At 40.8% G+C, this 15,436-nt stretch overlaps 1 protein-coding gene across 1 annotated transcript in view; it reads left to right on the forward strand.

Moving 5' to 3' along the window:
• The window catches only part of slc18b1 (solute carrier family 18 member B1), a 44,261-nt gene extending 30,402 nt beyond the window's left edge, over positions 1-13,859 (forward strand). Inside the window, exons 12-15 of the mRNA XM_062978524.1 lie at positions 5,302-5,376; positions 9,655-9,748; positions 9,845-9,894; positions 12,195-13,859. Coding sequence (XP_062834594.1) covers positions 5,302-5,376; positions 9,655-9,748; positions 9,845-9,894; positions 12,195-12,255 — 280 coding nt within the window. The 3' untranslated portion in view covers positions 12,256-13,859. The remainder of the gene's footprint in view (positions 1-5,301; positions 5,377-9,654; positions 9,749-9,844; positions 9,895-12,194) is intronic.
• The last annotated feature ends 1,577 nt before the right edge of the window (positions 13,860-15,436 follow it).

The raw sequence follows: 15,436 nt of genomic DNA on the forward strand, positions 1-15,436 counted from the left end.
GTTTAAGACAAGTTAGATTATCTCCCATCTGTGAGATAATGCTCTGCTCACCCAACACACATAGCATTCGAGTGTATCCTTTCACATGCTGTGAGTTTGATGCAGTATTGGTGTAGTTTTGTGGGTAGTTTGAAGTTTTTAATGACACAGTACTCTATTACATTCTTTTTGGAGGGGAAATCCTAGAAGAGGAAGACTTGGAAGTACTCATTTTGCTTAAAGAACAAGGAATTATTGAGGGTCAGGGTGGGTTTCCTTTTAGCCCAAGAGTTGAAGTCAGCATTAGTTCCATATTCAAAGTTCCACATCCCAGGGATTGATAGGTCAAAGTGCAAAAGCCTGGGATCAAAAATATCCAGCATGTTTTAGCTTGAAACTCTCACTGCTGGTTTCTATAGGCACCTTAGGTTTTTAGAGTGGGGGGAATATATACAAACATTTAGGCAGGTGTCAGTAAAGGGTATACCTCTACTGACCCCTTCCCAAGTAGATGAAATTTTTGATGTTACGTCTTTAACAGAAGCATAATAGGGAACTGTTCAAAAGGTTTCAGCAGATATACACATGAAATGAACCAGATCAGGTAAAACTTCAATAGGTAAATAAATAAATAAAAACATTTGAACCTTCTAGAGACCACTTTAAAATCATTCAAAACTATATGCAAGGATGATTTATTTTCTCCTTTCATAGAATCATAGAATCATAGAATAGTAGAGTTGGAAGAGACCTCAAGGGCCATCTAGTCCAACCCCCCGCTAAGAAGCAGGAAATCGCATTCAAAGCACCCCCGACAGATGGCCATCCAGCCTCTGCTTAAAAGCCTCCAAAGAAGGAGCCTCCACCACGGCCCGGGGGAGAGAGTTCCACTGCCGAACAGCCCTCACAGTGAGGAAGTTCTTCCTGATGTTCAGGTGGAATCTCCTTTCCTGTAGTTTGAAGCCATTGTTCCGTGTCCTAGTCTGCAGGGCAGCAGAAAATAAGCTTGCTCCCTCCTCCCTATGACTTCCCTTCACGTATTTGTACATGGCTATCATGTCTCCTCTCAGCCTTCTCTTCTGCAGGCTAAACATGCCCAGCTCTTTAAGCCTCTCCTCATAGGGCTTGTTCTCCAGACCCTTAATCATTTTAGTTGCCCTCCTCTGGACGCTTTCCAGCTTGTCAGCATCTCCCTTCATCTGCGGTGCCCAAAACTGGACACAGTATTCCAGGTGTGGTCTGACCAAGGCAGAATAGAGGGGGAGCATGACTTCCCTGGATCTAGACGTTATTCCCCTATTGATGCAGGCCAAAATCCCATTGGCTTTTTTAGCTGCCGCATCACATTGTAGGCTCATGTTTAACTTGTTGTCCACGAGGACTCCAAGATCTTTTTCGCACACACTGCTGTCAAGCCAGGCGTCCCCCATTCTGTATCTTTGATTTCCATTTTTTCTGCCGAAGTGAAGTATCCTGCATTTGTCCCTGTTGAACTTCATTTTGTTGGTTTCGGCCCATCTCTCTAGTCTGTCAAGATCGTTTTGAATTCTGCTCCTGTCTTCTGGAGTGTTAGCTATCCCTCCGAGTTTGGTGTCATCTGCAAACTTGATGATCGTGCCTTCTAACCCTTCGTCTAAGTCGTTAATAAAGATGTTGAACAGAACCGGGCCCAGGACGGAGCCCTGCGGCACTCCACTTGTCACTTCTTTCCATGATGAAGACGACGCATTGGTGAGCACCCTTTGGGTTCGTTCGCTTAGCCAATTACAGATCCACCTAACCGTAGTTTTGTCTAGCCCACATTTTACTAGTTTGTTTGCCAGAAGGTCGTGGGGGACTTTGTCGAAGGCCTTACTGAAATCTAGATATGCTACATCCACGGCATTCCCTGTATCGACCCAACTCGTAACTCTATCGAAAAAAGAGATCAGATTAGTCTGGCATGACTTGTTTTTGGTAAATCCGTGTTGACTATTAGCAATGACCGCATTTGTTTCTAAGTGTTTGCAGACCACTTCCTTAATGATCTTTTCCAGAATCTTGCCTGGTATTGATGTGAGGCTGACCGGACGGTAATTGTTTGGGTCGTTCTTTTTTCCCTTCTTGAAGATAGGGACCACATTCGCCCTCCTCCAATCTGCTGGGACTTCTCCTGTTCTCCAAGAACTCTCGAAGATGATTGCCAGTGGTTCTGAAATAACTTCCGCTAGTTCCTTCAATACTCTTGGATGTAGCTGATCTGGCCCTGGGGACTTGAATTCGTTTAGAGTGGCCAGGTGTTCCTGGACAACTTGTTTCCCTATTTGGGGTTGGATTTCCCCCAATCCTTCGTCCATTCCATGTTGCTGAGGTTGAAGATGGCTTTCTTTTTGTGAGAAGACCGAGGCAAAGAAGGCATTAAGCAGTTCTGCCTTTTCCCTATCCCCTGTCACCATCACCCCATCTACTCCTTGCAGTGGCCCTATCGCCTCCTTTTTCTTCCTTTTTCTACCAGCATAAGCAAAAAAACCTTTTTTGTTGTTTTTTATGTCCCTGGCAAGCCTGAGCTCATTTTGCGCTTTAGCCTTGCGAACCTTTTCCCTACAGGAGTTGGCTATACGTTTGAATTCTTCTTTGGTGATTTCTCCCCTTTTCCACTTCTTGTGCATGTCACTTTTGAGCTTTAGCTCAGTTAGAAGTTCTTTGGACATCCATTCTGGCTTCTTTGCACTTGTCTTATTTTTCTTCTTTGTTGGCACTGTTTGCATTTGCGCCTTGAGTATTTCACTTTTGAAAAACTCCCATCCATCCTTAACTCCCTTGTTTTTTAATATCGGCGTCCATGGAATGCTGCTCAGTAATTCCTTCATTTTTTGGAAGTCAGCTCTCTTAAAGTCCAGAATGCGTGTTTGACTTGTCTTAGTTTCAGCATTCCTTTGTATTGCAAACTGCAGGAGCACATGGTCACTTGCCCCTAAGGATCCAACCACTTCAACTGTATTGATCAGGTCTTCCACATTTGTTAAGATTAGATCAAGAGTTGCTGATCCCCTTGTTGCCTCTTCTACCTTCTGGACCATAAAATTATCTGCAAGGCAAGTGAGGAATTTGTTGGACTTTGTACTCTTGGCTGAGTTTGTTTTCCAGCAGATATCGGGATAATTGAAATCGCCCATGACTACTATATCTCTTCTTTGTGCCTGTTTGGTCAGCTGTTGACAGAAGGCTTCATCAAGTCCTTCATCCTGACTCGGAGGTCTGTAGTAGACACCCACGACAAGATCTTTTTGAGTTCCCTTGATTCTTATCCAGATGCTTTCAAGCTGGTTTCCCGGATTACAGTCTTGCATTTCTTCTGCAACGTAACTGTTTTTGACATATAAAGCTACTCCCCCTCCTCTCCCCTTTGTTCTATTTATGTGAAAGAGGTTATAGCCCTCAATGGTTAAATTCCAGTGATGGGAGTCATCCCACCAGGTTTCAGTGATGCCTATGACATCGTATGTGTGGTGCTGTGCTAGGAGTTGGAGTTCGTCTTGCTTATTTCCCATGCTCTGAGCATTAGTGTAAAGACATGTAAGCCCCTGTGACCTCCCCTCGAACTGTTTATTTGGGATTATTGTGCTCTCTGTACTTGGTCCTTGCTGTGTTTGTGCAGCCCTCCGTTTAGCCTTACGGCGGTTCCCTGTGGTCGTGGGTAATATAGTGTTCGCCAGGCTGTTGTTCCCCTCCCCCAGTGGATCTAGTTTAAAGTGCGCCTGATGAGGTTTGTGAGTCTGTGTGCAAAAAGATGTTTTCCTACTTGTGTGAGATGCACCCCATCGCTTGCCAGTAGTCCATCCTCTTGGAAGAGTAGACCATGGTCAAGGAAGCCAAAATGCTCCTCTTGACACCATTTTCTGAGCCAGTTATTGACCTGTACTATTTTTCCGGCCCTTGTAGAGCCATGTCCTACAACGGGGAGGAGGGATGAAAAGATCACATGTACATTATACAGTTTTAGCTTTGTTCCCAGAGCTCGAAAATCATTTGTGATCTTTTGAAAAGTATGCCTAGCGGTGTCATTGGTACCTACATGAATCAACATAAGGTGGGGAGGGTGATGGGGCTTTAGGAGCCTGCTGAGCCTCTGAGTGATATGGTGTATTTTTGCCCCCGGGAGGCAGCATGTTTCTCGAGCCATCCCATCCGGTCTGGAAATGATGGCTTCCGTTCCTCTAAGGAGGGAGTCACCTACTACCAAGACCTGTTTCCTTTGAGGATTGACAGGGTCCCTTTTGTGCAAGACAGTGTGTATGTCCCCTGAAGAGTGTTCCTGTTGAAGTGAATCATGTAGGTGTAAAGTGTTGTCCTCCTCCTCAACATCCCCAGTGCATTCATCAATGACAATCCATTGAGATACATCCGAGAGCCCATTACTCTCCCAAGGATGTTCCTGTTGCTCCTGGTCTATGATTGGGGATGGAGCATTTGCATGATTACATAAGTGTGACTGTGGTGATGCACTGTCCCCGTCAGGGCTATCCCCTGCGCATTGATCCAGGATGGTCCACTGAGTGGTATCTAAGAAACTGTGGTCCTCCACAAGATGTGTTTCCTGATTGTATGTTAATGATGTAAGAATTTCAAATCTGTTGTGTAAATGCAGCTGAGCAGAGGAGTTCTGCGGAGGCTGCCTGGTCCTTTCATCAGTAATCATTTCCTTAAGATTTCAATTTTGATTATCAAATGTATAAACCTAGGAACTGACGAGGCAGACTTATCTGCTCTCCCCTTTTTTCTCAGTTTTGCTCTTCATGCATACCCAGTGAAGTTTCTGGAGACAGTTGCTGTTTGCCTTGCCTCTTGTAGTCAGATGCACATGGCTACAGTGAAATCGGCTACCGCAGAATCCAGCTTTAAAAAAAAAACCTCAGACTTCCTTTATTGCATTGTTTATTGCACCTACACTGCTGCAACCTGACATTGGAAGGCTGTGCTTCTTGGACCTCCTCCTCCATCCACCTCATGTGATGCAGCTTTTAAAAAATCCAATTAGACAAAGAGGGTAAAGAAGAAAAGGGAGGTTGAGTAGATATGAAAGGGAGCTTCTTTGTCAGAGGTTTTGTTAATTGAGGCATGTCTATGCTATCTCAAATAAAATAAGAGGGCTAAAACCCAGGCAGGCCATGCTCAACCCATGGTCCAAAGTTCACTGCAAACCCATCCCCTCTATAGATAATACTGCTTTTTCTGATTAAACAACATTTGACTCTTATACTGCTCAGATCCAAACTTATAATAGTTCAAAATGAAAAATCATCAGTCTTGGCAGATAACCAGTTTGTGCATTTCCTTTTTCAGTGAGAATGGATTTGAAGAAGGATTGAGTTTGCTAGGGCTGGTCTCTGGTCTCTTCAGTGCAGTATGGTCACTTGGGTATGTAGAAAGTCATGGAATGTCTATCTTGTTCACAACTCTGTGTACCTGAATGTGATACACCAATCTTTATGTAGCTATAACTGTAGAGTAAGTATGATGTAGAAGTTTCAGTATTGCACTATTACTCCTGGCAACTAGAGTTTAAATTCCTGGCCAACTGGGGAAACCTTTTGGGTAACCTTGGGCAAATCATACTCTCAGGCTTCAAGCAAGCCTCCACTGAAGAAATCTTGCTAAAAAAACCCCCATATGACAGCATTTGCATAGGTCACTGTATACTTTGCCAGCAACAAGAACAACAAAGGTGGACACCCCCTCCCAATGTCCATCTCACTGTCAGTTTAGCATTATTCATGGGCCCAGGATATCTGGAAAGGTCATTGTGTCCTTAGTGGATAAAGGATTTATAGCAGTTTTTTATCTGTTCTCTATTAATTTGAAAGTCCCTAAAATAGGTTAGTAGCAGCCATGCCACTGGTATCAGCAAATGAGGAATGTCCAGGAACATTCCATCAAGTTGATCTCATTTGAAATTAATTTTATTTTGGTTAATTGAGACAAGACCTCTTTTGCAAATGATTCAAAAAGCCATGTACAGGCCATCTACTTCGTTCTGAAATTGCTCTTGCATTCAATTTACAGACAATAAATTAGGTTTTGATTAGCAGCACCAGTGCCAGCATTGATATTCCTAGTCATTCAATGGCAATAATATTATTATTCCAGGAAGAGATGCAGGGTAGCAGTGAAGAGTGCAAGCCATGATGCAGAAGGAAAATACCTGAACTGAATATTATATTTGCTTGGTAGAATCCAAAGGCACAGTCTTAAACACACTTTCTAGAGCAGGCATGGACAAACTTTGGCCCTCCAGGTATTTTAGTTTTCAACTCCCACAATTCCTAACAGTTTGCCCATGTCTGTTCTACAGAAGCAGCTCCATTTAACATGGAAAGATTTATTTCACAGTATCCATGTCTATGGTTGTGTTCATATTAAATCCACTATATTAAATCCACTGTTTTTTCCACTTGAAGATCCTTCCATGTAACCATTTGGTGGCAGGCAAAAAAGGTGAACTTCCTCTTTTGGTAGTTACTTTCTTTAAAAATATGTCCTTTTGCAGTCTGTGTGGTAGTTTGTTTATTTATTTACAATATCCCGCCCTTCTCACCCCAAAGGGGTCTCAGGGTGGATCACAATGCACATATAATGGCAAACATTCAATGCCATTGGACAAACAACATATATAGACAGAGACACGGGCAATTTAACACTCCAGCTTTTTGTCTTTGTGAGGATATGCTTGATTCCGGCCACACAGAGAGCTGCTGCTTCATCATCCATTGTGATACCCTTCCTAAGCGGTACCTGAATTCCTACTTGACAGATGCAACTGTCTTTCGGCTGCATAGGTCAATGTCAGCGTGGAGGTCAGGGTGCATGCTGGGTGGGTTTCTTCAAGCTCCATCAATCATCTGCACACCAGCACTCTGATGAATTGGTGAATCGGCTGCCACACCAATTCCTCTGTTCAATGTCAGACTCAAACACATCTGTAGTCTGAAGTCCAAACATTTATTTCAATATCTATAATACATATTTACAAAGCATAACAAAAGCCATCGCTCTGAGCTGGCATTTCTCTTCAGCCTCTTCGCTTGGCAAGCACAGCTCAACACACACAGATAAGAAACACACATTCCTCAGTCCGAAGGAAGTTCCGAACCTCCAAGGCTGGAAATCATGCCTGATAGGTCATAGCAGTCACAACAGGCTGTCAGTCAAACTAGCCTGCTGTTAACCATTTCATTGCTGAAATACACACTCTTGAAAAACAGCAGAAACACTTGATTTACATTTCATATACATACAAACATAATCCAACAGTCAGCAGCAAGCTGGACTATTTATGATCAGGAGCTTACCCTGACCTGGGCTGGCTTTGAACTCATGACCTCTCGGTCAATAGTGATTTATTGCAGCTAGCTACTAACCATCTGCGCCACAAGGAGAATACAAGGTTAGAAAATTGTTCCCTATACTTACAGATCAGAGAGATAGGGGAGACCACAGGGGCCTCCAATCTAACTCTCATCCATACAACACACAATCAGAGCACATTTGACAGATGGTCATCTAACTTCTGTTTCAGAACCATCAGAGACAGAGAGCCCGCCACACTCCAAAGCAGCATATCCCACTGTCAAACATTTTTACTGTCAGGATGTTTTTCTTAAAGTTTAGGTGGAATCTCTTTTCTCATAGTTTGATATCATTGGTTTCTGTCCTCATCTTTGGAGCTCAGACTTGCTCCATCTTTAAAATGACATGCCTTCAAATATTTAAACATAACTATCATGTCACCTATTAACTTTCTGTTCTCCAGGCTAAATATATTCAGCTTTCTAAGCTGTCCCTCATAGGGCATGGTTTTCACAACTGTGACCATGTTGGTCGCCCTCCTCTGGACATGTTACAACTTGTGAATATCATTCTTGAATTGGAATGATTGAAAACAATATTCCAGAATAAAATGGTACTATTACTTCCCTCAACTTAGACAATGTACTCCTATTGATGGAGCCTTTTTGTACCTCGCCTCCATCTCCCCAAAGGGACTTGGTGCGGCTTACATGGGGACGAACCCAATCAACATAGTTAAAATATAATATACTAAGTACATAGACAATAGCATAAAACAGAATAAAACAGGTCAAAGTATAAAACAACCATCAAACCAACCAATAAACTTGAAATAACTGTCAGTTCCTGGGCGTTCCTCTCTCTCTCTCGTCCCCACCAGTTGTGCTTGTTAGCCCGTTTCTGCCAACTTAGCAGTTCAGAAACATGCAAATGTGAATAGATCAATAGGTCAATCTGACAGGAAGGTAACGGCGCTCCATGCAGTCATGCTAGCCACATGACATTGGAAGTATCTACAGACAAGGCCGGCTCTTCGGCTCAGAAATGGAGATGAGCACCAGCCCCCAGAGTTTGGACACAACTAGACTTAATGTCAGGGGAAAACCTCTGCCCTTTACCCTAAAGAGAGGGGCGGGGGCTAGTTTTAAAATTGCTTACAAATGTCTGCTCTAAATATTAATAGATATTATAGAAGATCGTTAAAGTGTTAATTATAACAATATGAAAGCTGTGTGTATCCACAATAGGGAAATTATATGGAAAAATCATGTGAGCAAGTAAAGGTCAACTCAGATTCTAAGCACACCCTTGGGTTACATATGAAACGTTTTGAAAATTACAAAAGATTTTTTGTTTCTAGAAGTATAACATTTGGGTTTGAGCCAGTTGAACACAAGCTCAGCTCAGAGCTGGAATTCCTTTATCCATGATGGGATCAGGCAGGCTGAGGATATGAGAGGTAGAAACAGAGTCCATAAGCAGCCTGAAAGTATGCTTGTCAACAACATGAAGAAGACGACAAGGGGGGCAGGGACATTCTTCTATTGATACCTCCTCTCCCATAACCTACCAGCCAGCAACACCAGCAGTTCTGTTAAATTTAGTCCACTTGGAAAAATTTCAACACACAGTTCAAGAAAGCAAACTTATCTTTTCTCTGTGACATCCAACATTCATTTATTTCTGGTTGGTGTGCTAAAGCAGAGGTCAGTACATGAAAGAAAAGGAGCAGAACACAAAAGTGGGGAAAACAAGGAAAGATATCTCCAAAATGCATTGGAAGTATAATTTGTAAATCCAAGTTCATTTGGAATCAGTGACTCTCCTCTCTCTAGAGGAATGGGTGAAATCACAGTTGGAGGCAATCTGTAGCTTTGTAGATGTCATTGGACTCCTGCTTGCATAATCCATGGCTCTTCGAGTTGAGTCTGATACACTGGCTCTTTCTGAAAGATTACTGGGTGAGGGAGGGGGGCTATTTATTTTTTTTAATTCCTCAGAGTATGTTTTTGGGTTCTGTGTTGCAGAAGACAATTTTAGCTCTTGAAGGCAAGGGAGCCTTTTGAACTGCTAGGTTGGCAGAAGCTGGGGCTAACAGCGGGCATTCGCTCCGCTCCCCAGATTTGAACCGTCAACCTTTCAGTCTGCAAGTTCAGCAGCTCAGCGGTTTAACACGCTGCACTATCAGGGGCATTGTTTGTAGAGTGGTCTATGTTTGCCTTCTGAAACCAATGAGAAGCATATATTTCTGCAATTAGATTAATCATTTTTGCATCCTAGGTTGTGACAATTTTGCATTCCTCATATAAACATTAAAATAGGTATATTCCTTCTGATCTCTCTTTTTAGGTCTTTTGTTGGTCCAACATTAGGTGGATTTCTTAATGATAAGCTGGGTTTTGAATGGGCTGCGGCAATTCAAGGTGGATTCCCACTGTTAAGTGTATGTAAAATAACTTCATTTGACATCACTCTTATGTATTTTACCATAATGTCATTCAAACACTACAAATTTGCTGACCAGTTGTTTTCTCTCCAGGGGATTGCTGTAGGAATATTCTATATCTATGAAACCTCACATAGAAGAAGGTACAGTTATAGTTACTCTCTGTCTTAAAACACAATTATTTTTTTTTCAGATTCAGAAATGTAAAATGTTATCACAGTCTCGATTTTCAGTTTGGTTATGAATCATTGATACCAACATACCTTTCTTTCCTGTTCAATTAGTAAAAAAAAATCTCCTGTATTATCTGGCTGGTTTTTATCCAGGTGCCAAGAGTGAGCATGGGCATGATAAACAGGGGCCAAGATTCTCTTTAGTTTTTTGACAGCAGCCTGCCAAGTGTATTTGCTTTGACAGTAGCCTATTTTAAGCAGCCAAAAATATTACAAATTGGCTCTGTATTTTAATACATTATGTCTTCAAGTGCAATTCTATTCATACATTTCTTCATCTAAATAAACCTATTTATAGTCAAAACCTAGGATTGTATTATTCCAGTGATTCTGCAAAAAAAAACTTTCAGAAATGTCCCTACTGGTTTTCTGTAATCAAAGCAGTGAAACAAGGTGTTTTGTTTTGTTTTTAACAAAAAGTTATTCTGAAACTGTTCATTTTTTATAGGCTTTGCAGGCTAGCATTTCTGTGACCCATAACATTTTAGAGATCATAACCTTTTGGAAAACCAGAATCTCCCTAGCCATTTGGAAGTGTGACCCCTTTTTGGAGATCAGTTGGCATTCACACCATTTGGAATAATCATAACCTTTTTGTAAAACATGATCTTCCTGAGAAGAGATAAAAACTCACTTGAGTCAATCTTTTCCTTAGTGGTAAATATCCACTAGTATTCATGCAAGGCAATTTAGGTTTCTCAGTTGTTAGACTGATATTCCTGGTTTTCTCTTTGAACTGTTAGGAACAAAGGTATGCTCATGCATAAAATATATAACAGATCTTCAGAAGTGTTATTTATTATTTATTTACAACATTTTTACCTCGCTTTTCTCACCCGAGGAGACTCAAGGTGAGGGGACTCAATTTCATTTGCCCTCCAAAATTTTACTCTCCTTTAAAATATATTGCTTTTAAATCATGCTCTCAAGAGACCAAAATATAAATAGTCTTCATTAGAAGTTAACATAGTTTACTTACAAAACTTCATGTATTCAGCATACAGGTACATTGCTTATTGGTTCAAAATTTAAGCACACTGTTTCAGTCTCTTCTCTGTTGCATACAAACTAACACTCTCTTCTGATGCATACTCTACTCAACTAACTTCTAAAGCAAGCATACTGACTTCTGCAGCATACTGACTGACTGACTGATGCATACTATTATACTATACTACATACTGACTTCTAAAATGGAGTCTCAGTCTAAATAGTCCCAGATATGGTCACATGGTCTGTAGTCCCTCCCACAACCTCAAACAACATAGAGTTAAGGGAAAACTGCATACCAATATATACATACAATATAGTAAGCCATCTCAAGTATCCACATAACAAATAACTAGTATAGGAGGTTTGTAGAAGGTTGCTACTCCCAACTTTATTTCCATGATTCTGCAAAAAACAAACAAAAAAACCCCACAAAAAAAACAAAAAACAAAACCTCCCAGTCTTTCAGAAATGTTCCTACTGGTTTTCTGTAATCAAATCAGTGAAACAAGTTATTTTTAAAAATATGATACTATTCAGCCTTTTTATTGTTTCATTAGCAACTATTTTGATGGTCTTCTCCTTCTGCGAACACCACTGAACTGAGCATCACATTGAAATATCCACTTGCATTGAATATGTCACTTTTCCTTTTAAAAGAAGGGATGGGGGAGAAAATTGGGACCATTGTGACTGATTTATCTTTAATGTTCATTCTTCTGCCTCAACTACTATTTTCCCCAAGAAGGAAACTGTCACTGGCACCACTAACAAAATCTTTCTAAGGCCAAATACTTTCTTCAAAGGAAGGAGTGGAGAAAGAGATTTTCCCTGTCAATAAGGCATTATATAGTTTGGCCTCGATGTCTCAGCCTTCCTAGCTGTGATAAGTTGTGTTGCTTGGTTTACAAACAACTCTGATATCAAGTCCAATTGTTTCACAGTGTCAATAAGATATCTATGATTAAAGCCAGAAAGATAAATCGTAAACTGATGACAAAAAGAGCAAATAAGGGAGAAGGAAAGAAGGGAGGAGACTGCTATGGGAAGTGGCGGTGGAAACATAATTGTATTTGCTCTGAATTGCTAAAATAGAAAGTATTTACTGTTTAATTTCAGACTTAGTGGTTTCATATTTTCTCCTCTCTTCATTCAGCAGTATTATATGTGCTGAAAACATTTAAAGCCTTCTCTCTCTTTTTTTTGTTGCATAAATCCAGTCACGAAAACCTGTTGGCCACAGAACAAGAAAGAACTCATCTATTATCAAGTGAAACGTAGCTGGAAATGTTTACCATTCCAGGATGAAACCCGACATCTGGTGGCATATTTAGAAGCCTAACGCACAAACAAAGAGTAATAAATATTTACATGTGGCCATCCTTTTTACAATGATCCATTATGACCTCTGGATCCTGGAACTGTAATGCGCCTCTCCATTATCAGAAAAAATGCCTTCAAAAATATTTCTGCAATAAACTATTTGAACTGGTGGTTACATCTGAAACTGGCAAAGATAGAAGATGGAGAGAGAAAAATTGTGCACTGTGAAATATGTTATATAATTCTCTGCTTTTGTACTTTAACAGCACAAATAGAGCCAGTACTAAATAAATCTGCAGGTTCAGTTTCTTAAGGAGTATATTTCGTTCATACTTTTCAAAGAATATTACACTGAACATTTTAATGTCATAACATTATTTGCTTACTAATTTAAAATAAAGAATGGAACACTATCATTTATAAAAATAATTTTATTTCTATGTTCATGGTATCGTAAAATAGGAAGAGACCACAAGGGCCATCCAATCCAATCACATTCTGCCATGCAGGAACACATAATCAAAGCACCTCCAACGTATGGCCATCCAGCATCATTATTTACTAGAAAAATAACAATTAACATATTTATATTAACCATATTGCTAATTAAAACCATTATTTGTGTGGCTGGATAAAAGCAGAAAATAACAAGGACTTGGAATGATTACTGAAGAATGTCAAGGAAGAAAGTACAAATGCAGGTTTATAGATGAACATCAAGAAAACAAAAATATTGGTTTACATGATTTTAAAGTAGAGATGAAGACACTGAAATAGTTGAAAGTTTTCCATTCCTTGGCTCAGAATAGAGAGTCGGAAATCAAGAAGACTAGGGACCTCTGCACATAGATGTTTCCCTTCTTTTCTCTCTGTTTTAGCACTCTGGCAAAACAGAGTCCCACGAAAGCCATTCCATGATGCACAGCAACTTCTGATAGCCGCCCATGGGAATCCATCTTGCCAGTGTACTAAAACCGAGAGAAGACTCCATTTTCAGGAATCAGATATTACCAGACTCCCATTTCAGAGAAGCAGGAAGAAGACGATGGGGAAAGGTTGTGGAATGGCTAGCCATATCTGATGATGGACTTTGCCAGGAGAAAGCAGGATAAGACATAAGCTACATGGTTAAGTTCCTGTGGGATCACTACCGGGTGTGTGTGTTAAAAGAAAATGATTTGCCCTAATTAATTACAAGCTACAAACTGAATAATTAAGGTCAATCAGTTTGGGCTACTCCCAAAGGGGTGTTAACTGGGGAGTCTTTGTTCTATGATTTTGGGTTTACTGAATGTTTACTTCTGGGCTTGCTGAATCCTTGCTACTCAACATAAGCTTCTGACTTGCAGCCCATTTGATGCTGGCAAGTTTGTTTCCACGTCCAAGGAAGGAACATTGAAAGACATATTTTCTACTGGAAAATTTGTATGAATTAAATGCATGGACTTTATGTGAGTGTAATACTCAGAAGAATTGTGACTGTATTATTGGTTTGTGTTGAAGTCACTGTTTTCTTGAACTTCTGCTTATAAAAGAGTAAATTTGAGTTTTGCATTCTTCTATTTTGAGTTGTTCATCTTTGAACAAACAATGAGGCTAATCTTTTGGACTGCACACACTGAACAAACCACAACAAGACAGGTCCCCACTCTTCCCAACCCTACTCTCACTTTTCTCTGCTTCTCTGCTGCTCGTCTGATTAAGTCCTTGGTCTTAGAAGCACAGCAATGAAGGAAAGAAAAGATCCTCAAGTGTGAATATGTATAATTGACATCAGGATAGTTTTCACCATTATATTCTCAATTTCTATGTATGGTTGTGAAAACTGAGCAATGAAGAAAACTAATAGGAAGAGGAAATGCTGCTGGAAAATACTTCCATGGATATTGTGTACTGCTAAAAAGACAAATAAATGGGTCTTAGAGAACATGAAGCCTGAGCTCTCTCTAGAAGCCGAAGTGATTAAATTGAGGCTGTCATAATTTGCCTCTATTATGATAAACCATTATTCAATAGTAGGAAAATAGGGAGACTGTATTCCATAAGGATGGACCATGTAAAGGAAACCATGGGTCCGGAGTCTGCAAAACCTAATCAGGTTGGTCTCATTCATAGTAAGGTAAAGGTAAAGGTTTTCCCCTGATGTTAAGTCCAGTCATGTCTGACTCTGGGGGTTGGTGCTCATCTCCATTTCTAAGCCGAAGAGCCGGCGTTGTCCATAGACACCTCCAAGGTCATGTGGCCGGCATGACTGCATGGAGCGCCGTTGCCTTCCCGCTGGAGCGGTACCTATTGATCTACTCACATTTGCATGTTTTCTAACTGCTAGGTTGGCAGGAGCTGGGGCTAACAGCGGGCGCTCATTCCGCTCCCAGGATTTGAACCTGGGATCTTTCGGTCCCCAAGTTCAGCAGCTCAGTGCTTTAACACACTGTGCCACCAGGGGCCCCGATAGGGCAGCCATAATTTGAAGTTGATAGCAATTCACAATAATGGGAGTGAAAGAAGGGCCCGTACTTCACAGTGATTCCTGAGAAGGCCTGGCTATCAAGAGGTGAAAACAGTGATCCGCTTTTGAAAGGAATGAATGTGGCACTTCTACTTGCTCTGATAAGAAAAAAACTAGTATTTGATTACTCACATGAGGCAAAGAATTGGGTGGACTTTGAGATACCGGGGGAGGTGGTGCAGTAAACCTGCTTTATGTTTTTATACCTGTCTCTGGGCTACAAGAACAAATAATGTGCCTCCCAAAACGACCTTCCTGTTTGTAGATTCCAGTAGAAATAGTTATGGCTTGGTGTTCTGGTTTGCAAATGAATGTATTTGCTATTCTTGGCTTCAGGCCTTTCAAGTGTTTGGGCATTGAGTTCTTTGGAACATTCAGGGTGTTCTCAGACATTCTGTCACTCGTGTATTAACTGAGCAAAACCAACCACCATAATTTCAGGAACTAAACTTTATCAAGTGTCATCTAGCCATTCAAATACGCCTCAAAGTGCTCAGCTTAAGCATTTGCTGGCTTTCCACATAGCTCAATAAATATGCTTTAAATGTGTGTGTGTGTAGGTTTGTTATATCTTCTTTTAGGTTAACAAACAGCACTTTACAAATAATGTGCATGCATACCTATCCATGC

The sequence above is a fragment of the Anolis carolinensis genome, chromosome 1 (assembly GCF_035594765.1).
Source record: "Anolis carolinensis isolate JA03-04 chromosome 1, rAnoCar3.1.pri, whole genome shotgun sequence".
In the NCBI taxonomy this organism is placed as follows: Eukaryota; Metazoa; Chordata; class Lepidosauria; order Squamata; family Dactyloidae; genus Anolis; species Anolis carolinensis.